A 24,604-nucleotide genomic window follows, 5' to 3' on the forward strand; every position below is an offset into this window, starting at 1 on the left:
ACGTTTTCGAGTCGATCCTAGTTTCGTTGGAAAACTTGGTGTCTTAAAAGGCTTCCCTGTTCCTCCCATTATTGTCCTTTTCCTGTTTTTATTATTATTATTATTATTATTATTATTATTATTATTATTATTATTATTATTATTATTATTATTATTATTATTATTATTATTATTATTATTATTGAGTTGCATTTATCATGTTTTCCTTTGACTTAAAGCGAATAAGCTGGAGATATTTAAAGTGAAATTTTATTTAATGTCGTTTCTGAGTAGCCGTCTCATGATCAACAGTGATATTACAGATGTACTTATGTATCTTTTTTCCTTTCTTGTTTTTAGTTCCAAAGGATTTGAAACGGCACACCTTTTCAAAGAAAGCTTATGACCTGAACGACCTTGATAAAAGTGGTAAGTACAGTTAGATATTGTTATTGTAATCTGAAATGTTGTGTTCTTACAAACAAATCAAAAATACGTTACCTAAAACCTATATAATTTTCTTAGTTGCTTCGTGCTATAACGTACGATCTATGGAACATGCAGTGTTAAAATATGGTAGAACAAAGGAGAGGAAAGTGGAAGAAATAATCGCAGGGAATAGTTAATTAATTAGATAATATCCTAAAATTACCGTGTCATGTAGAAGGTAGAGCAGTTACACATGGGAAGCGATTTTCTCCCACAACAAGTTTTGTTATAAAACTTTCTGTAATAAAATAGCATGATGTAAATTTAACAGGGGATGACAGGAAAACAATAGAAAGAAATGCAGAGATCTTATTAAACGCTTGCAGGGACATGGGTTTAGAAGTAAATGCAGAGAAAACTAAATACATGGAAGTGTGTCGGGACCGTAATACAGCAAATTATAGATGCATTAAAATATTAAAGAATTCTTTTGATCAAGTGGAGACTTTCAAATATCTAGGAGCAATATTAACAGACGAAAATCATATTCACGAAGAAATTAAATGTCGACTAAAAGCAGGGAATTCATAGTTCAAAATCTCTTGTCGTCACGAATTCTGTCGAGGAATTTAAAGCTTAAAATATGTAAAACGACAATCATGCCTATTGTTCTATATGGTTGCGAAACATGGTCGCTTACTCTGAAAGAAGAGCATAGACTGAAAGTATTTGAGGACAAGATCCTGAGACGAACATGTGGACCCAAGAGGAACGGAAATGGGGAATGGTGGAAACTTCATAACGAGGAACTACATAATTTATACGGTTTACCAAACATTGTTAGGGTCATCAAGTCTAGGAGGCTTGGATAGGCAGGTCATGTAGCTAAAATGGAAGAAAATAGAAACGCTTTAAAAGTCTTGGCTGGAAGACCAATCGGAAAACGACCATTAGGAAGACCTAGGCGCGTATGAGAGGACAATATTAAGATGGATCTCGCATAGATTGGAATACAAGTAGAAACTGGATGCAGTTAGCTAAGGATACAAGTCAGTGGAGAGCTTTTGTGAACGCGGCATTGAACCTCTGGATTCCATAAGGCATAGAGTTAGTTAGTTAGTTAGAAAATAGTATAACACAGATTCACTAAAATAAATACAAAATCTTCTAAGTAATTAAGGAAAATAGATGTCCCAAGGGCTAGGCAGCTAAGGAAAGGCTCCTCACAAAATTCCACGCAAGCTGAGTGACGTAGGCTAAGATTCTCACTACTCCACAGCTAACAAAGAAAGGTTGGAGTCCCGCAAAGCTCTAGGACAAACTAAACAGGAAAGGAAAACTGCGAAGCTCCAGAGCAGGCTGGGTGGTTTGCGGTTAGGAATCTCTCGAAGCTCCATGGCAAGCTAAGAAAAGGGTTAAGTTCCCAACAGAGCTCCATAACAAGCTAAGTGGGCAGGACGCCTCAGAGCTTCAGAGCAAGCTAATAGGCTTGGGTTAGATTAATGTTCTCCTAGAGCTCCAAGTTAAGAGGATTGATGTAAGTTAGGGTTCTCTCTGAGCTCGACAGCAACTAGGAGAGTAGAAATGACCAGCCGAAACGGGTCGGTTGTGGTGGTGTTTCGAATTTCATACCTCCTCCTGGATAGCGTTTGCGCTAATGTTTTTCTTCCGTCACTTGATCAAGTAGTGACGATGATTTGTGTCGTCTGCTTCTTGTAGTAACTTGTAGTAGAAGAGGACGTGGGTTTGTTTATAAATGAAAGCACATGTCGATAGTGTGGAATATTACAATATATAGCAGTCATTTCCAACTAACCGATGTATGGCGCAGGAGCGGGGTTTTGCAATAGAGGCACACAGAGTTTTAGGGTCATCTTGCTGAGTTTTTCTGCATTTGAAAATATTGAGGTCAAAATTGAGAACACATTTAGTGTTATTTCAAAATAACATTAAGAGACCTCATATGCACTATTTTCGTGGACGACCTTCTGCTACTTTTGCGGCTACACCATAACCCCGTCGATATAAAACAGATTTCTGATGACACATGGTTTTCACAGACTTCTGTTGAAACCAACTTCGTTACAGCCTGAATCTCCGAGCTGTCAAACCGACCCAATTTTGGTTTTGGGTCGAAAGTATTCAAAAATTTCCATTAATTATTTCAAATATTTTCGAACTTCCACATCTCTTAAGCGGTTAGCGTATACAGTATGCGGCAAAACAAACAGTACTGAAATTCGCGTACGGGTTGCGCGCAAGTGCAATGTGGTATAAACTGGTGAGCGCCACATGTGTGCTCAGTTGTGTTTGGACTAGCGTAGAGTGCAGTTAGCGCGAAAATATTGTTACCCACAACAAAAGAGAAGGTGTTTATTGTCGAGCACTATTTATGCTCATACGATGTGTGGCAGCATCTCATTACAAGAGATGAACGCGCACGCCTACTATATTACTCTGATCTGTGGCATGTGAAGATGAAGATTTCATCAGCAAGAAATGTTTCAGTGATGAAATCCATGTGTATCTTGTTCGCTACATCAATCGACAGTTGATTATTCATCCATTCTTGCATGATTTGCGTGGTTCTTACCGCACCAAAAATCTGTTGTTACAACAACAAATGCAGCAAGACGAAGTTACATATGGCTTTCATCACTGAAACATATGTTGCTGATGAAATCATCTTCATATGCCATAGCTAACACTCTAGAGCAATACAGTAGACGTGCGTGCTCATCTGCAGTGAAACGCTGCCTCACACCGTATGAGCGAAAATCTTGCTCGACAATAAGTACCTCCTCCTCTGTTGTGAGTAACATTATCTTCGCACCAACTGCACACTACGCTAGTCCACACACAACTAAGCACACATGTGGCACTCACAGCTCATACAATATGGCATCTGAGCCCCACTCGTACGCGAATTTCAGTACTGTTTGTTTTGCTGCATACTGTATTTTCGAACCCGGTGTTCCGCGCCAAGGATCATGTATCCACAAAGGATCTTTGGGTTGACTTTAGAGTTCTTTTTAGGTTCATACGTACATATTATCAAACAACTGAAAGTTGCCGGGGGCTGAAAGTTGTCGTAGGAGGACTGGGTGCCCCCTAGCCACTCCATATCTACGGATCTGGGTAGATTTTATATCGCGTCAGCATTAGTTTAATAAGTATTCATTTGATCCGGTCATTCATTTATTCAGGTATAAGAATGTGACCACATTTTCAAAATGTTTATTCAATATTCTTTACTAATTTCAATTGAAGAAGCTATCCCAAGATTTGTCTGAGAGATGTAAGGGAAAACGAAGTCTTGAACTGGGTCAGGATTCCTGGGACCGAACATAAAAAATAAACGGCACTTTGTTTCGAACCTTAATTCTGATATACCTAAAATTATTGAATAATTATAACAACCCCCCCCCCTTCCCCATATATTAAAAAAAAGAATCTGTGCAGTGGACCTCAGGATATACATTGGATTCGGTGTATTTTTTTTGCACAGAATCCAAATTTCAAAACCCCAGGACCATTCACCGTGTCAATTCCTTTTTTATGGGCGAAAAACTTGAGCAATTTTGGATAGAGAAGATACATGTAATCTAGCTGTATATACAGGGTGGTAGGTAACTCCACCGACAAACTTTGGGAGGTGATTCCTTATATTTCACGTTTCGAAACGCTCTGTCTTAGAAACTACAAGACCGATCCCAAGCGGTTTAAGCAATTACAAAGGAACTAGTATGCGCTCTACCTAAATATCCATGTTCTACCGTGGTCCGTTATTGGCGAAACGAACTGTAAAAAGGAAGTTGATGTATAGGGATACTCCTTTAAGTACTAATGGCGCGTTCGTTTCGCCGATAACGGAGGATGTTAAAACATGGATATTTAGATAGATCGCATACTAGTTCCTGTGTAATTCCTTAAACCGTTTGGGATAGATCCTATAGTTTCTAAGGCAGGGCGTTTCAAAACATGATTTTTCGAATTTTCGGCGGTTCATAACTCTGAAAGGAGACGTTTTTCGACCTATGTTTATCAGGACTTTTTTCTTTCACTTCATATAAGGAATCACCCCAAAGTTTGTCGGTGGAGTTACCTACCACCCTATATATATATATATATATATATATATATATATATATATATATTTGTTATGTGCCAAACGTTTGAGCGATTTTTGATAGGGAGGACACACATTTTTCGTCCATAGACAAAATTGACATGTCCAATCATCCTAGGGTTTTGAAATTTGGATTCTGTGTAACAAAATATATCGAATCCATATCTTGGTGCCCGGTGCACACAACTTTTCATTTTTTATGGCTGTGTTACGTGTATCCTCTCTATTCAAGATCGTTCAAGTTTTTCGCCCCAAAAAGAACTACTCTTCATTCAACGAACCTTCCGATCCTGATGTAAACATTGCAGAATGGTATTACTCCGCCAGTCATCGGATGATTGGCTGTCGGTCAGCGCTACGTTCGAGAAGCTCGTGCTTGTACCACGCAGTTTACAAAACAATACCACCACGAGAAATATTGTGATCTTGCAGACGAAACGATTAATTTCAAACATGGCCATTTTGCATTATAAAAGCAAGAAATAATTACTACATATTAAAGTTGGAATTTCTATTTGTTTCCCTACTTGCGATTAAAATAACAATAATGCTATTTGATGATTTGATTGTGGTTTTAAAAGTAAACAAAAGCGAAAAATAAAAACATGTTAACATGCCTATTGCGAATCTGACATGGGTTGAATCCCTTCCATATCCGTGTCCTCGCTCTCACTGCTACTGGTGTCAGCAACATTTATAACCAAACTGTCAACAACTGAGTCACAGATCCCATCCAATTCTAAGAATTTTTCCTCCTCGCCTACGACGTGTTTAATACACTCTTGCCACTTATCAGCTGTTATCTGCTCCAAACCCTTTTGAACCAAGCTCTTAACTTCCTTGATTTTGAACGTGGTATTGTTACTTCTAACATAACCCTTGACCTGACTCCACACCAACTCAATCGGGTTAAAGAAACAATGGTAGGGAGGGAATCTTAAAACAGTGTGGCCAGCGTTTTCTGCTATACTGTCAATAATATATTTATCATATTTTGATTTTATATTTGCTCAGGGTGTCTGTCGGTCACGAAAGTCACGGATGTCACGAAAAAGTCACGAAATCAGAAAATGGTCATGAAAGTCAAGAAAAAGTCACGAAATTTAGCTTTTGGGTCACGATTTTTCTTATCTGTACACATATAAATACTGACGGAAAAACTTTGTTCTATAAAATGTCAAAATTCAGCCCCAATAATGTCTATGGTCGGCTTTAGACGCTAGCAAATCGCAAGTAAAGCACGTTTCTGTCACATGCATAGAAATTCGGCCTGATTCGCACTCAAATTCGCTCTTGAGATAGTTATGAAATTTTATGGTTTGGTAAAGAAAAGGTCACGAAAAAGTCACGAAATTTCATTTTGGAATTTTAGTAGACACCCTGTTGCTGCTTTTATCACCTGAATTAGCTCGTCTTTTATCATGTCTTTTGTGCATGGTATGTATGTATTTTCCATCCATTCAATAATATTGTTTTTGACCCACGATCTGTTTGGAATGCGCTCTGACTTTACACTGTGATATGGCGCATTGTCCATGACAATCACGCTGTTAGGTTCAAGTTTCGGCAAAATGTTTCGAAACCAATTGCTAAACATATCATCTGTCATCTCATCATGATAATCCCCCGTTTTGTTGGATTCAAAAAGCAAGACCCCTCCCTCCAAAACACCGTCTTCACTTCCAATATGTAGGAGAATCAGGCGCTTTCCCTTTCCTGTAGGATTTTTCAAGCCGGTGCTCAAACCTGAAAGAAACGCTTGCTTTCTATCTTTTACACTTGAGTCAATCCACACTTTTGTTGTTGTATGACCTTCATTGACCCAAGTCTCATCAAGGTAATATATTTTTTTACCTTGTTGCCGGTAGGAACGAATTTTCCTTAGGTATTCCCTCCGCCAGTGTATTATATCTTCACGATCAATGATTATTTGTTTTCGATTTCTGCGGACAAATTCGAACCCGGTTTCATACAGTAGAGTATAAAAAGTTGTTCTATTGAAATTAGGTAAACCTGTATCGCTGTTTACAGCGGACAGCACTTTATTGATTGTCGGTGGTTAATTTCTCACTAGGAATAGCAGTTCTTACAAATTCATCACACTGAACTTCCAATACTGGTTTCTCACGTCTATGTTTCTTCCCTGGAGTTGACAGTATTCCTTTTTTTAATCTTTCACTGCGAGCACCATTAACACTAAACACAGATACACCAGTAAATTCTGCAGTTAATTTCACTATGTCTTTTATGGCTAGCGTTGGATGTTTTTCACACAGCTTATGGAAAACATTGAGGACAATACGTTTTTCACCACTACGCAACGGTTTACCCTTTCGATGTTTTACATATTCCCCGCACTCGGCCATATTGTAAACTGTAATTCGCGCGAAGGTGGAGCAAAGCCATTTCTGCGCATGCGTATTCTCTTTTATTGCATTAATTCAATTTAATTCTTAGATATATTGTTACTTCTATTATTTAATTGTAAGGAAATTGCATTTCTAGAAGGAAATTGCTTTATAAGAAACAAAAACATTTAAAAAACAGATTACTTGATGATGGACTATTTTCTTCTACCGCATGGATGTTGATAGGCTCTGTAACCAATGAAATAAAGCCATCACCACGTGTATTTATTTACATGAGGTACTGAACGTTCCTTGAATGAACTTTAATACGGTCAATCGTCTTGTGGTTTCGAAATTTGGATTCTGTGTAACAAAATACATCGAATCCATATCCTGGGGACCGGTTCACAAAACATTTATTTGCGTGTGTTTCTGTGTGTGTGGCTGTGTTATGAACTTAAAAGATACCGAAAAATTGGAGGGAAAAAGTGTAGAACGTAATAATAATAATAATAATAATAATAATAATAATAATAATAATAATAATAATAATAATAATAATAATAATAATAAAAAGTTAAAATTTCAGTTGTATGCTTTTATACCGTGTTACAGATAGCAAAATAATTATTTTTCGTCTTCCTTTCTTTAATTTCAGATCATTTGAAGCGTCACAAAGTCTCGACGAAGGAAGATGACCAGTGTAGTGGTAAATTTGGTAAGTGCTGTTAAGTATTACTCAAACAAACTTTGGGATACATATCAACTAATTAAAAAGATCAATAACCTTACCTGAAGACTCAAGAAAGCATGTTTCGATGTTCACACCACAATCAGTGCTGAAAATTGTAAGTAAACTTGACTGTTCAACAAAGTACATTGTGAGGAATTTTGCCGTAGGTCGAATTCTGATAATCTATGATGCGAGGCGCACCCAGAAAGTAACCTTCCCACGTGTCCCATAGCTAGGAAACCGTATGTTGCGCGAAGCGATTGCGTGCACATGAGATAGTAAGGTCCTAACATAGCGCATGCGCCAGCGGAACTTCCCTAGTGGTCTCAGTAGTGTCATGGCAGCGGTTGAAGATGGACGTTCCTATTCCATCTGCCGTGTGTGAAGTGCGAGGAGTGATAAAGTTTTTGAATGCACAGGGCATAGCGCCGATTGAAATCCATCGTCAGCTGTGCCAAGTCTGTGGGCTTATCGTCATGAGCATGCAGATGGTTCATTGCTGGTGTAAACAGTTTGTAGCAAGACGCCAAAATGTGTGTGATGAGGAGTGCAGTGGGAGGTCAACCGTCATCACAGACGACCTTGTGGACCTTGTTCGGGAACACATCATGGAGAATTGTCCCTTCATAATAGCGGAACGCAGCGGTCAATTCCTGCAGATTTTCCGCTCCTTATTGCATACCATTGTCACTGATGGCCTGTTGTTCAAGAAGTTGTGTGCTGGGTACGTGCCGACTCCAGAACACAAAGCAAGGTACATCACGTTAGGCCCATAGACCTGACGCAGCTGACGATGGATTTCAATTGGCGCTATGCCCGTGCATTCAAAAACTTCTATCACTGCTTATACTTCACATGCGGCGGGAGCTGGAATGGAAACGTGTATTTTCAACCACTGCCACGACGCTACTGAGAGCACTAGCGCCATCTAGGACCTTATTCTCTCACGTGCACGTAGTCGCTTCGCGCAACATACGGTTTCCTAGCTATAGGACGCGTGGGAAAGCTACTTTATGGATACGTCTCGTATTCACAAGAAAACTTTTTTTTTTTTTCTTTTCGATTGCGTGTGCTTAGGTGAATTATATCGTTAAGTTTGTCTTACAAACAAATAGAATAAGAAGAAAGAAGCGTATGCAAACCAACCAACAAAATTAAAATTTCCAACGAAAAAATTTCTCACATTATAGTTTGTAAGTAGCGTAGTTCACTGTTCTTTACGTTGATGGTAGTGGTGTGAGATGAACATCGAAGTTGCGGACAGTGGCGGATCCAAAAAGTGGGGGGGGGGGATCTGGGCAATTGCCCACCCCAGAAGAGAAAACTTTCATATTTTATATATATAAATAAAAACCATCCCAGAGTTTGAAGCTCTTAAAAGTAGCCCTAAGTAGCAGTATAACAACTCCCCCCCCTCCAAAGGAAGTCGGTCCTGGATCGGAAATATACTGTTGCTGCGGAAATATACTTTCTTCGGTGCTACAGTTTCTAGGTAAGGTTATTGATCTTTCTAAATATTAGGTATTGTTTATTCAATTCAAAATCGTTCTGTACTGCCTGGTACAATAGAAAAGATGTTTAAGGATAGTTAATTTTTTTACAAATTTTCGTGTTTTATCTGAAACAGTCTGTAAATTGTTGAAACGAAAATAATTCAAATATTTATTAATAACACGGTACACGTATTCGAATTACTTTTCTAGTGCAAGTAATCTAGTCTTACTATAGCAATGGATTTACGAGGTATGTTCAAAAATTATCGAACGTTTGATTGGCCAGATACATTTATTGATTTGGAAATCTCCTTCAAAGTAGTTTCCTTGGTAATGCATACACTTCTCCCAGCGCTCCCACCATTGTTGGAAACACTTCTGGAAAGCAGGTTTTGGAATGGTGAGCAACTGTTCTGTCGTATTCCGCATGATGCCTTCTCTTGACTCAAGAAGTGGGGTGCCTTTTAGTGGCATTCTCAGCTTGAGAAAGAACCAAAAGTCACACGAAGCCATGTCGGGTAAATAAGGAGCCTGACGACACACAGGAATGTTGTGTTTGGTGATGAAAACCTGAATCAAATTTTGCGTACACTCTCCTCATGCCCAAATTCTCGTTCAAAATTGAATGTACCGATACAATTGAATGGTTTCTGCTTAGGTATCGCCAAGTTTTTGTCAAAATTTGATGCAATAGCGCTGCTTAAGTTTTTCTGTCATTTTACAAAAAACTGAAATTCGAGTTGAGTTGATTTTTAGTTTAGCGTCCCTTTCAGCAGCGAAGCTATATGAGATGTGGATCTACTGATTAACGTGGAATCAGAACCACATGAGCTCCCGCCGGGAATCGAACCCGGGTCTCCCATGCCAAAGACGTGTACGCTAACCGCTTAGCCACGGAGGAGCTCAAACTGAAATCCGCCGACCACTTACTGCACGTCTTCGCTCGTTGGCCGACTGCCGGCAACTGACGCTTTAGTGTCCTGCACTTCATTGTTTACGCGGGAAAAAATTATGTTCAATATTTTTTGAACATACCTCGTATACTGAAAGAACGATCGCGATTGAGAGCAAATAATTCAACCACTACAGCGACAATGTGTTTATTGTTCATATTCAGCTTAGAAGTAATATATATGGTGATGATGATATAAAGAGTGTATCGGAATGTAGTTGCAAACATTTTTTAGAGATCGTGCTCACGCGCCAAACTGCGAAAGCGAAAGACGTGGGATTCTTTTGCCTTTTACAGCTGTATCTGTTGAGTCTTTGCTACTGGTATGCATAGGCGGAGCTTTGAGGAGGTTCATCGTGCAGATGTGAAATTTATAATATAGAAGTTCGGAGGGTATTATAATTTTAACACTTTGACCAAACAATTTGACCAAGACAATCCGAGAGAAGGTACAGGTAACCCAAATTTTAACCAAAAAGGGAAGAAGGTAATAAATAGAATATTATCGATTAATATATGTTTGCGATTTGGCTAACAAGGAAATGGTCCCAACTTGACAATTCCGAATTGGACGAAATTTCGTATAGATACTAATTTGAGGTTGGTGAATAACGTGAGAATAGTCGTCCTATTCGCTTTTTAATACTTTGCTAGATATACAGGGTGATGCAAAAGTAAAATAACATAAAAGCATTCTGTAATACACTGGTATAGAACGATGAAAGCCCACACGTGGATACCAAAATGAATATACGGAATCTCATGGCGATAATGAGGAACGCAGTGGCGTCGCAGGAAAATCTCCCGTTGAGTAAAGCGGGTTCCACATGAAAATGAAAGGAGAAACAGTGTTCGATGTTGAGATCCTGGAAAGAAATACGAGTCTTTGAGGACACACGTCCGTGAAATCGCACCGTTTACCAATTGCAGTAGCATCTTGGAAGGTCAACATTAGAACGGAAACTGGGTTCCATTAGGGACACGAGTTTACATATGTTTCTAAGAACCGAAAGGAGAGTTTGGATGTAAAATTAAACAAACTCTAGACAGACACCTTCCATTTAACCTTGTCGTTGATGCTAGCAAATCGGGAAAACTCACGAAACTACATGTGAAAAGATGACTGATGAGCGTGTTCATTCCTGATGTTACGGATGATACGTTACTGCTATTAGATTCCTGGAGTGGACAGACTGATCATAATATTTTTAACGACCCCCAAATACAACAAATGTTATACAAGGCGCTTCAAACACAAATAATTCCTCCGAAGACTACGAGATTTGTGCAGCCACTTAACGTTTACTTTTTCTGGTAGTATAAATTTGTCATTCGGAGAATTGAAGAATGCTTTCGACACAAGATTATACTTGAAAATAACGCAGAAAAGTTGCATGATAGAGTCTTTATAATGAAATTACATTCCGTGGTGCACTACAAGACATGTTAGTGTATGTGTGGCGCAAGTCTAGGTATATATATATATATAACAAAAGAACTTAACAGTAGTTTTCGAAATATTCTTCAAACTCTATTTCAAGTTGACGATCATATATGTGCAACAGACGATTGTAAGGCAGCAGCATTTCTTACCTGCACGTACTGTTCCATGGCTCTTTGTCCAACTCACTTCATTTGCAATCCACAATACCATCGATAGGGTATGTGTCGTTTTAACTTCCTTGCAATATATTTCAACTGTAGTTTCTTTCCTTTGTGTGCTATTATGACTTGCAATAGGGTAAAGCGTAGATCTTCAGCACTTGCTTCTTACATAGTTGTCTTATGTGGCATTCTGTTTTGCATCACCCTGTATATCTCGTAAAGTACGAAAAAGCGAATAGAATGACTATTCCCACGTTATTCACCGACCTCAAATTAGTATCTATACGACATTTCGTCCAATTCGGACGTGTCAGGTTGGGACCATTTCCTTGTAAGAGGAAAGTTCAATCTACATTCGGAATGGCGCAGTGAATCAAAGCCGAAAACAGTTTACATCTCTACGAAAAGCTAAAAATAGCCAAACAGTCGTCTAATCAGAAACGCAATCAAACTCTAATGCGCTCGAGCTGTGTGACCAACTTGTGATGAACCACTGGAAATGCGTTTGGGTGGACGATGAAACGTACGTCGAAAACTACTAGAAAACACGTTCTGATCATCTTATTATACAACATGCGGAGAAGAAGACTTAAATTAATTGGGCAAATACGTAGGAGTTGATACATTTGGGCAAAAAGTACTTATGTGTCGGGTTATCCCATGTGTTATATTTTTAACGTGGATTCCTCTCACCATAACATGGCGCGTCCTTAGGCTATGGATCTAGGAAAGGCCTTTAAATATAAAGATTAGTCGTGAGTACATTGAATAAGGGCTAAAATTAAAAATAAAATAAATGCACTTTTAGTTAATATATAATAGATAGAAAATAGACATATCACATCCAGAGAGTGATGTACTAGTTGAAATACTGGAATACAATGATTTTACAATTTCGTTCTTTCTACTGAAGCGCTATAATTTGAACAGTCAACGTCTTCGCGATTTAGCTAATTAAACATCCTGAGGAATGACATTAAAGTAATATGCAAGAAATATGTAGATAGGAAGTTAAAATTGATCATCATCACCACTGTAAATATACAGAAAGGTCAATACTGTGTGAAATACCTAACTACGTACAGCTTATGATAGTGTTACGAATTTCACGAGCTTTGAATGGCTTGAAGTAACGTAATGTTTTCTTCTTTTCATGTATTCAACAGAGTATCACTGTGCATTCAGCAGTACGTCGTCCAGTTCTATGAAGAGCGTAGATGACTTTGGTAGGAAAGATAGCGTGTCCAGTCAAAGCCATCAGTCTAAACCGGTGAGTTATAGTTGTACGTCCAAACGTTAACTAACATAGATGAAAATAGTAATAAATGATGGAGTATATACAAATAAAATACAAGTCAAATGTTGATATTGATGTGTGAAGAAGCTGTCTGTAATAAAAGTTCCTTTCGCATTCAGTGTGCTGAAACGATTTGTTAAAGTATCACGTACAAGTGCAAGGTGTTACATAAATATATTATAAAATTTTGGGAAGAGATTCCTCGCATTAAAATAAGAACAAAAGTTTATATGGATCTGTGCTCAAAACTGGATAGTTTTGGAGTTATAGGTGCCGAAAACGTGAAGAAGAAAAAATAAACTTTAAAGGTCCATAGTTCCACTACTATAGGACCGATCATAGTTGTGTCAAGACAATGAGGGACTAATATGTGAATTATCCAAATATCCATCTTTCAGAACCTTTGGTACTTGCACAATCATTTTTAGAGAGGCTGTTTGGGAATACTTGATCACTCTCCACCTATCTCTCTAAAAATTGGTGTGCAAGTACTGGAGCATTCTTAACCATGGATATTTGGATAGTTTATATACCAGTTCCTCAGTGATGTCTTGACCCGACTACGATAGGTCCCATAGTAGTGGAGCTATGAACTTCTAAAGTTCACTTATTTTACATTTTCGGTACCGTATAACTCCGAAACTGTCCACTTTTGAGCACAGTTTCATATGGACTTCTGTTCTTATTTTGATGTAAAGAATCTGTTCCCATAATGTTGCAACACATTTATGTAACACCATGTATATTGCAATTACAAATTCATTACTTTGTTACCTAGCTGGGAACACCATAAAGGAAAGGTTGTGGTAAGTATAAATTGATAGCACAAAAATAAATGGAAGAGTAAAGATAGTGAATTTGGATTGAAGTTTATCATTCGTTTGAGTGATGAGGCTATATGAGATACGAATCTACAATTTGTAAGTTGAAATCCAAACCAGTAAGAATCTCCTATCGGGAATCGAATCCGAGGCCCCGTGAACCATAGGCACGCGTGCTTGCCGCTATTACACCACTTATCAATGGGCTTTATGCCTATTATTAATAAAATCATTACCTGTTTGATTATTTCACCAGTGTTGAAAGCTGTGAATAAAAAGGAAGTGACGTTCTGTCACTCGACAGGTTGTCTAAAAGTGAAGAAGAAATATTGATTCTGCCAGTGGAAGTTTCGCGTAACGTTTGTAGAATTCCAAATCAACTGGAATTTTTCTTTATTCCATGAGAAATTCTTGTAGATTTCCACATCTACCTAGACAGGAAGAGAGGGGCGGGACGTAATGACGCTTGCACGCACGCTAAGGCCACTGTGCGGAACCTCGCTGCTCAATTTGATGTCAGTCGGAGCAATGCAGTGACTGTGAGGAGCGTATTTGTGATAACGCCGCGTAGCGAATGTTTGTGTGACGTCGCGAACAATGGATTTGCAGAAGTTGGAACATCGCTCGGTCATCAAGTTTCTCACTAAAGAAGGGAAGGGAGCAAAAGAGATCAACGAGCGACTGCTGAACTGGGATGCAGCACCGTCAGCTTCGGGAACAACGTTTTTCTTGGAACAACGAGGTCTAACAGGCTGTTTCCCAGAACAAAGATTATATTTTTCCTCCGGAATTCGTTCGCGCTCACAAAGTGACGACGGTGCATAGATCTCCATGGGAAGTACATCGAAAAACAGTGATGACTAGGTAAGCCTGTCTGCATTCCTTCCTGTCTAGGTAGATAACTTATTGAACGCTCCTAGTCGCTTTAATATAAACCATATGCAAATTTCTGTGGAGGAAAAAAAAAATTGCGGATAATTGTTGAGCTAATTTTACCTCCACTTTAGCTCTGTAATTTCTTGCGAAACCTCTAACGAGCAATTCTATCACTGTCTTTTTATTCTTGCATCATTTGTAATTTGTATGGTTTGAGATGCAACCGTTTTCTCAATACACGCCAAACTGTCATATGTGGGACGCCCAGCTATCGAGAAGTGCGCCGAGTTGATTTTGTAGGACTGTTCACAAAGCTTTGTCTCACTTGCTGTACAACGTCTTCAGACGTACGGGGGCGATCTGAAGATTTATTCTTTCTTACCGAACATCCAGTTTCAATAAAACACTTATGCTACTGATAAATAGTAGGTCTACTAGGAGAATTTTTACCGTACTTTGCACGAAAATTGCATTGTACAGTTGTCGCAGACTTGGATTCTTCAAACCAAAACACACAGCTTATAATAGTTCTTGTAGTGGCAAGAGAAATTAACGCGATTGGTAATCCCGAGGATCGAACCTGGAATCCACTCAACACCCATGGACAAATAGCTCCGTCAAAGTTCAACCTTATAGCTCCGTCAAAATTCAACCTTTTAGCTCCGTCAAAATTCAACCTTATAGCTCCATCAAAATTCAACCTTATAGCTCCGTCAAAATTCAACCTTATAGCTCCGTCAAAATTCAACCTTATAGCTCCGTCTAAATTCACCCTTATAGCTCCGTCAAAATTCAACCTTATAACAAGCAAGAACTATTCATACATAAATGTTGTTTCTCTGCGAGTTGCGAAGTTATTCAAACAAAACGAAGGTTTGCTCCAATCACACCATAATTACAACAACTACTATATCAAAGATTATATTAAGATGGACATTGATGAAACTTAGACTGACGAACTACGGACAATTTATGAAATTTAAAGATACGCATGAAGAAAATGACATTGATCTAGTTAATTGTATTTCCTCTTAATTTTTTTTTTTCTTACAACTTCATTCTTACGATCAATAGGTACAAATAAGGATAAAAATGACTGTAACAGCTTATAATTTTTGTTCAATTTCAGTATTTACTTGATCACAAGAACAGTTAAGAGCAGTACAATGAATGCCAGTTCTCCCCCTCTTGCTGCTCACATCACTAAGCTCCGCCCATAGATTTCGTACGCAAGCAAACGTTTTGTCTGCTACAGAACGTCTCATTGGCTGTGACGTTCTCATGACATAGCAGCATTTTAGATGAGAACGTGTTACAAAGGTGGTTCTCACGGTAAAGCTTGAGAAACAACAATGAAACCATTGTAACAGAAAAGAAAGATAAATGAAAATTGATAACTAAAATGCAGTTATAAGCTTCACTGCTATAACAAAGTTGCAGAAAATAAAAATGAATGCTTCCAGATTTTGTTGGAAATAAAAAATCATTATAAGCTAGCACGATCAGGGCCAGTAAAGGCAGAAATCTTCGCTATAATTGCTGCTAGCGCTTGCGGTAGTTGTTCCTGAACTAGTGTACTCCGTGAATCAAAACTAGAAAATGACACCGAAACGATATCTGTAAGATGAATGAATAAATGAATATGAGTTTTCAAAGTTGTAAGGTTCTTTTTCATACACCCTGTATTAGGCAATGCGCAGTTCCTATAATTTCTCATTAATGAAATAAAAAAATTGTTCAATGTTCATGATCATAACTTACAAGGTAAAGACGAGTATGATAAATTGTGATCAAATAATTTGTATGATGATAAAGTGCGAGACCCTTGTAATGTTCCAGGACTTTTTCTGAAGAACTCTCGGCGAATCTTACAAATAAGGAGAACCTCAGAGATTTTTGTTTTTCAAGAGCCGAATGTGGCTAAAAGTTTGCATGTTAAGGTTTCGGTGTGATGTCAAACGTACTGGTATTTCAGGTTATCCTAGGTCATACGAATTAGAATGAAGTAACTTTTTGGATCAAAAAATCAAATATATTTCAATCAAAAATTTTTCTTGTACGCCTTGTATCTGGAGAACTACATATAGTGTAGCCAAACCCAAACTATCACTTAACTCAGTATGATGTGCTTATTCTGTAGAAAATACGAAAACTTGATTTAGGGCCCGTTCAAAAATTCTGTGGCCCCTGATCCAAAAACTATTGGCCAAGATCGTAATCTTTTGATCCATGCGTACACCTCTGTTGTATGGGGTCCCTGGTTCGATCCCAGCTCGCCCTAAGTGAACTTTATGGTGGACAAATACAGTGTGCGTGGGTTTTCTCGAGGTTCTCGCCTTTTCTCCCAGTTTCTTCATTCCACCATTTCATTTATTTCTCATGATTAGCTTAGCCGGCATATTCGTGGGACGTAAAACTGAAATATTTCATTTCATTTTTAGTTTTGATGCATTTTTTGGATCATTCCTAAAATTCTTTTCTACGCAGTGTAAAATTAATTATTGGCTAAGAGCGCAATTTTTTTTTTATCCATTTTTCTTAAAATTCTTGTGTTTTATTAGCACTGCTTGTTGAAAATTAAATGTAAGAGTTTGCACAATACACGAGAAAGTTAATGTAAGAGCTTTGCTTTTGTAGATGGATTCCATGAGGTTGCTTCAGCAAGCCCAGGAGGAAATCGCATCTATTCAAAAGCTCTACGAGAGAGAAGATTATGAAGGAAATAAGTAAGTTAGATTTCATGTTGTGTTTCCCTTTTTCTTGTTCAACCATTTTGTTGTACTACATGTTCTCAGAAAGAGATTAGAGTAATTATTAGGACCACGTAAATGGAATTTATAATATCGTAATGTAAGTACGTCTGTCCGTTACTCCACGGATAGAGATCATTCGGCGGATTTTGTTAATGGAATCAATCTATTAACATATTTACGGGTAACGGCGACTTTTAACTATTCCATTTTCATACTACTGAAACAGTAGTAATAGAAGTTACATTTCTCTCCGTTAGATGGCAGAATACATCCTCCAGCGGGTGACATCTACCGGACGAAATTGAAACTTCTTCCTCTTTTACTGTTTACCAGAGTTCATATTTCTTGTATCAATTTCGTTGTGAAATTATGATCAGTTTTGTGTTCGCTGAGAAGATACAAAATATCAAAAAGCTAAAACAACAAATTATTGCGTTTGTTCACCATCATTTTGGAAAATATCCTCCATTAGCTTAAAGAATAAATAAATAAACTCACATTAAGCAACTTACGCTGCCACGAGAGAGAGAGAGAGAGATTTATTGATATTGATATTTATTGAGATTCTTACGTATTTATCTTTGTTATTACATTGGAATGCAAAACAGATTTGTAATCTAGTAAACGCTACCATGTCAAAATGGCTTCAATTGACGTAGTAGTTCTGTATGCTTCTATCTGACTTGAACAGTTCGTAACTTTCATCGTGCAGAAGAAGCAGCTAAACATTGCTAAAGTGAATGAAATACTGAGTGTTACTTGAATTCTGTTTAACACACAACATTTTCTCGTGCGAAAATAATCCATTTCACCAAGTGGACGGATTAGCCCTGGGCAACACTTTATCCACGTTCTTAGCTAGCTTTGTTCTTCAAAAATAAGATCCCCAGAGAGAGAGAAAAAAAAATATACGCGATGAGTTGATGTAGATATGTTGATGACGTACTGTTTCTGTACCAAGAAAATTTTACAATTGAATTTGGTAACCAATAAAGTAAATGAAACCCATCCTAACTTAAAGTTTATCGTGGAAATAAAAAGGAGAGTAAGCTTCCTTATTTAATACTTTAACATTAGAAGTTATAATAAAAAGGAGAGTAAGCTTACTTATTTAATACTTTAACATTAGAAGTTATAATAAAAAGGAGAGTAAGGTTACTTATTTAATACTTTAACATTAGAAGTTATAATAAAAAGGAGAGTAAGCTTACTTATTTAATACTTTAACATTAGAAGTTATAATAAAAAGGAGAGTAAGCTTACTTATTTAATACTTTAACATTAGAAGTCATAATAATAAGCTTGTTTCCAGCGTTTACCATAAGCCTACTGCAAGTGCACAATATACCATTATAGATTCGTACATTGGTTAGTGACCAAAGCCGAAATATGGAAGTACTTTCATGTTGGTGCTGTTAGGCTTTCTTCATAGGATCTGATTTAAAGATAGAGATTGATTACTTATTGAAGCTATGTAGTCAGAATGAATATTTTGTTTTCACTTTGCTAAGTTGGCAGAATCAGGTTGAAATGAATCGGTGTTTCGGCAGACCTGAAACCGAGATTACAGACAGAACAGGGTGTCTATCGGTCACGAAACTCACGAATGTCACGAAAAAGTCACGAAATCAGAAAACGGTCATGAAAGTAACGAAATTTAGCTTTTAGGTCACGATTTTTTTCCTTTCTTTAAACTGTACAAATGTAAGTACAGATTGGAAAATTTCGTTCTATAAAACGTCAAAATTCACCACCAGAAATGTCTGTGGTCGGCTTTAGACGCTACCAAATCGCAAGCAAAGTACGATTCTATCGCATGGATGAAAATTCGGCCTAATTTGCACCCAAATTTGCTCTTGAAAATATTAGGAAATTTTATGATTTGGTGAAGAAAAGGTCACGAAAAAGTCACGAAATTTCATTTTGGAATTTTAGTAGACACCCTGCAGAAAATGGGTAACATTACCAATATTATCCAGTTTGACAACCACATTGAATACAATTTTTACTCATGCAGATAGCGTACAGCATTGAAATCCCTCATAACTTTGGATAAGAATATTATCCACTTTAAGAGCTATTGTACAGATCTCAATGAAAATTCGAGAGTTTACGTGGTAAAATGACCGTTGCTTGAAAAGTTATGTAGGTATGACGAAAATAAATTTAAAGGGACGGGTCAAGGAATCTCAGAGGTGCTAAACCAGAATATCCGATTTTTAAAGTCTCTCAAAACACTTAAAACAATCACAGCATAATACTGTGGGCTCAGGAAATTTATTTAAAACCAACAATAAAGTAGAAAGACTTGTTTTTTGAGAAATTATTATTTTTCTAAAAAATAAAAATAAAATAAATAAAAAGCCTAACCTAGATAAAATTTAATTAAGCACGGAATGGAAGACAGTAATTAAAAAATAAAAGTCCTGTTTTGGCATATGAACAAAATCATTAACATAAATTGGCATCCTTCCCTGTCTGAACAAAACAATATACAAAACATACCTCGTGAACCCGCCATTTTATAACGTGCTGTACTATCATTTAACATGTGACCGGAAGGCAATGGGAAGGTGTTTTTCAACTGCTTTACCCTGGTATGGTCATTCCCTTTATTTACTCGATGCTTTTGTTACTTAAAAAGAGCATAAATAAAATAATTTCAAATGTATAAAATGATTCTTAAAATTCCTGAGCGCGTTAGAATATTATATTCTGATGTATTTTTTTGCGAGCATACGCTACCAAACAATGGTATGGCATATTTACACTTTCCACTTAAGAATTTTAACCCGCCAGTGATGGTATTGTGGGACACCGTATTCTAGTAGACCCACGTCCACGTGGTCCCGGGTTCGATTCTTGGCCGGTGCTTCCCAATTTTCGGCCTTCATCCAGTGTCGTTGAGGTAAACTGGGGAGTCAAGAATGAAAGACGTGACGACCACTAGATTTAGAAAGCTCCGGATGCGCCGATTAGTGACAGGGCGTCGTAGCGTATGACCACATGCTCGTCGCCAGGCTGGACGTAGTTCAACTAGTCGCTGACAGATGGCGTTGGAGCGTCTCAAGTCCCCAAGAATGGGCTGTTTGGTTTGATGGTATTGTGTTGAGTTGATTTTAGTTTAGCGTCCCTTTCAGCAGCGAGGCTATATGAGACGTGGACCTACTGATTAACGTGGAATCCGAACCACATGAGCTCCCGCCGGGAATCGAACCCGGGTCTCCCACGCCAAAGGCTTGATGGTATTGTGATTTATCTGCCATAGGTATTCGTTAACATAGACAAGATAGGCAGAAGTTGTCGGGAAGTGTAATCACCGACTTCAAGAGGAAAATGTATAGTTGTTCTGTAAATAAACTGGGTAGTATACTAGCACACTATTGCGAGCGGTGATTATTTTCAATGAGAAAAAGCGGAAAGACTGTTACTCACCACAAAGAATATGTAGCAGAATTTCCTTTTACATGCAACAGGTAGCGCTTTCGGAAGCTGCTACTTCCTTCATCAGCCTGTGGTAGACTTCAAAAAGGATAAAAAACATGAAGGATGGTTAAAAAATTAGCATATGTATAAAACCAAATCTTCTGTCAAACATTAAAACACACGGGAATGGAAACTCCCGTGTCTATAGTTGAACAATGTCAGTGAGTTTCCATTCCCGTGAGTTTTAATGTTTGACAGAAGTTTTTTTTTTTTTTTTTTTTTTTTTTTTTTTTTTTTTTACATATCCTAACTTTTTAATCATTTTTTAACCATCCTAACGATAAGGCGATTTCCGGCTGTCTTCGGATTTTCATTGTCTAGAAATGAATTTGATCTGATTTAATAATTAGCAATAATTTTCATTCAGTTATTACAATAGCATTCGGAGAACTAACGCTTTTACAGTAATTTATAGCTCGCGGAAGCTTAACCCTTTTAAATTCTGTCACCTATTTTTAGGTGATAAGGTAGAATCTTCATTATTCAATTTAAAAAGTACCAATATAGCTTCTAATTTCGGAATTTTGTTTTCTCAAGCTTGGAGGCATTGTAGAACACATTACGTATGCTTTCCCGCCTTTCTCCATCGGGACATAGGATGTGATGACTTCATAACTTTAAAAATATTTTTTGTTATGCCTATTTTTATTATTTTTTGGCGGGTTTACTTTTACACCTAGAAGATTGAAATTTTGCAGACACATTCATTGCACCCCTTAATATTTTTCAGATCTCTGCACTAAAACAGGAGGTCCAGAGGGGCAAAAATGTAAAAAAAAAAAAAAAAAAAAAAAAAAAAAAAAAAAAAAAAAAATCGCGATTTTCCCGCCTCAGATACATGATGGAGATATGTAAATGGTACCGTTTAAAAGGCTGTCCTTTTTTGAAGAGAATGAGGTACAAACCATGATTCTAGAATAGATAGGGATGATGCTGTAGCTGCTTGACTAATAGTCTCTAATTTACCTTAAAAAAAAGAATTAAAAGGATTAATTATGTTTACTAGGACTTGATGTCTTTAATTTATTTTTATTTATTTTTTTTCGGTAGTAGATTTGTTAATTAAATTGCCATGTAATTCCTTTATAATTTCGTTGTAGTCTGCTGCACTGTGCGATTCTTCACGATGAAGTGGAATTTCTTGAAGACCTTATGAAACGTATGGAAGACAAGTTGAGCTTCATAATTAATTCTCAGAATAACATGGGACAGGTATGTTAAGTGCAGATGTCTTGTGATTTTCTCAAGTAACTCCCCATTGTTTGTATTGAAGTTCTGTTTATAATACGTTAAGATACGCATTTCAACACACCTTTATGTATTAACACTTAAAATGTATTTACCTTTATGAATGTTTTCACTTTAGATGATAAAGATAACGTTTTCCTTTCTACCAGAAGAGAGGTAAATATGGAACAAGTAACAGTTCAAGAAATAATCCCGAACAATAACATGCTTGTCGAAGTTGACAGGAAAAATGTCAACAAAACACAGGGTGAGCACAAATGATCCCTTTGATTTCACTCGCATGTTGTGCTGAAGGTATAAGGCGTAGAGTATTGAAACATGGAACATGAAAAGGAAAACACCAACAGCTACAAATGTTATATATGCTCGATTCATACACTTCGAAGCGTATCCTGATTAATCTAATTACAACCTCTTCGATCCATTTAGTGCGAGCGGTCCCGGGTTCGATTTCCGGCCAGGACACTCGGTCGAAAAAGTGTAAAATCTTTTTCAGGTGAGCCATCCTGAGTGAGGTTTTCCTGGGTTTTCCTCATTCACATTAGGCAAATGCCGAGATGGTACCTAACATATAGGTCCCAAGCCGCTTCCTTCCTACCGCACTCCTTTCTTCCTCTTCAATTCCCCGAACAGTGTAATCGCCGAGGGACGTCATCCCTCATACGTAATGGGCTAACATAGTTATAGATGCCGAAAGCCCAGAAATCTTAATTCCTAATCCTAATCCAAGTGACGAGCTAACATGGCCATAGATGCCGAAAGCCCAGAAATCTATTTCCTAATTTTAATCCTAGTGACGGGCTAACATGGCCATAGATGCCGAAAGCCCAGAAATCTATTTCCTAATCTTAATCCTAGTGACGGGCTAACATGGCCATAGATGCCGAAAGGCCAGAAATCTAATTCCTAATCCTAATCCTAGTGACGGGCTAATATGGCCATAGATGCCGAAAGCCCAGAAATCTAATTCCTAATCCTAATCCTAGTGACGGGCTAACATGGCCATAGATGCCGAAAGCCCAGAAATCTAATTCCTAAATCCTCTTCGATCCATTTCTTCCGGTCATCAAGATTATATGGGAAGGGTGGTTTCCGCTGCACTTTACATACTGTTCGTTGTGATACACCAAGTTCTTTGCCTGCTTTTACAGTCCATTTGGTGACACTTTGCGTGTAAGCTTCTCTTACGCGCTCGACAGATCCCGTGGATTTCTTCTTACTGAGACATCCAGTTGTGTAACTTTGGAATATCAATCACGTATTATCTGTTTACTTAGTTCTTCATTGTGAAATCGAGTACGGAAATGTGTTTTGGACAGTGGTTTACTGATCGTGTTGTATGGAGCTCAAGGAGGCAATACTCACAATCCTCTCCTATTGCCATTAATTCTCACAAACAGGGTTGGCTGGTTTAAACCAGCTGTTTTTTTAAAAAAAATGGTTGAAACCAAAAAACGAAAAATGTTCTTAAAAGTGTGTGTTTCTAAAATCTTGATGAACACACATTTGTGGGCTATCACGTTTCACTCCCGTATATTATTCGTATTATATTCAGACTTAAATTCCCCATTCATTACTCAAAAAGACTATACTACAAAAGCAACTTTTTTTTTAATAAGTTTATGAATGTTTATTTTGTGATTTTTTTTATAGTTTGTTATTATTGTTATAATTGCAATCAAAGAAATATTCTAAATATTGTTTCGTTTCAATAATGTTTACTATTATAAAATACATCGAAATGCCGTAATTTTTGTGTGTGTGTGTGTGGGGGGGGGGAGAACATACAAACCCCACAAGAGGCATTTAGTGAAATGAAAAGTATCTTTGGTATCTATGTATGTATAAATGAATGAGCCGAAGTGGACTCATATAATTCGTATCTTTATTCACTTTTGTTACTGATATGCAAATTAAGTCCTTGTATTTCTTTAACTTGGACTAATAGAAGTCGTTGTTAACTAACTTTGACTCAATTAGTTCTTCTGTACTCTGTAGTACTTTGAAATTGTCCATATGTAATTCTGTATAATGGTTTCACTTCTGCAACTGTTTATCTTTTTGTCCTTCTGAAATGACTTTTGACAATTATATTAACAAGTAGGCCTACGTAAAGATCAGTACAACGTATTTTTATCAGGAGTCCTTCGTGAGTGAGTCGGCAGACGTATCGCATTTGTGGCCAATTAGTCCTGGTTTCGAGTTCAAATGGGGGACAATTACTCTCGGATGTAAGTCGAGAAGCGGTTTGGATTCCGCTTTAAGCTTATGTGACCCTTCCAGCATAACCCGATTGTTGCATAATAACACCAAGGCGAAACAAACTTATTTCTGTCCATATATGATGTGAATACGTAGAGCAAATTATTTAAACCATTTTTTTTTTTTTTTTTTTCAGTAAGAACCATAGTTTTTGCCAACCTTGCTCACAAGTATTCACCTGACGGTCAAATTA

At 37.5% G+C, this 24,604-nt stretch overlaps 1 protein-coding gene across 4 annotated transcripts in view; it reads left to right on the forward strand.

Moving 5' to 3' along the window:
• Positions 1–24,604, forward strand: part of LOC145665313 (nuclear factor NF-kappa-B p105 subunit-like) — a 133,746-nt gene that overhangs the window by 73,249 nt on the left and 35,893 nt on the right. For all 4 annotated transcript variants that reach the window (XM_081732614.1, XM_081732611.1, XM_081732619.1 and 1 more), the window contains 5 exons: positions 340–408; positions 7,544–7,603; positions 12,835–12,938; positions 17,300–17,388; positions 22,002–22,113. In XM_081732614.1, the coding sequence (XP_081588740.1) occupies positions 340–408; positions 7,544–7,603; positions 12,835–12,938; positions 17,300–17,388; positions 22,002–22,113 (434 nt within the window). The remainder of the gene's footprint in view (positions 1–339; positions 409–7,543; positions 7,604–12,834; positions 12,939–17,299; positions 17,389–22,001; positions 22,114–24,604) is intronic.

The sequence above is a fragment of the Thermobia domestica genome, chromosome 1 (assembly GCF_964235325.1).
Source record: "Thermobia domestica chromosome 1, izTheDome1.hap1.1, whole genome shotgun sequence".
NCBI lineage: Eukaryota > Metazoa > Arthropoda > Insecta > Zygentoma > Lepismatidae > Thermobia > Thermobia domestica.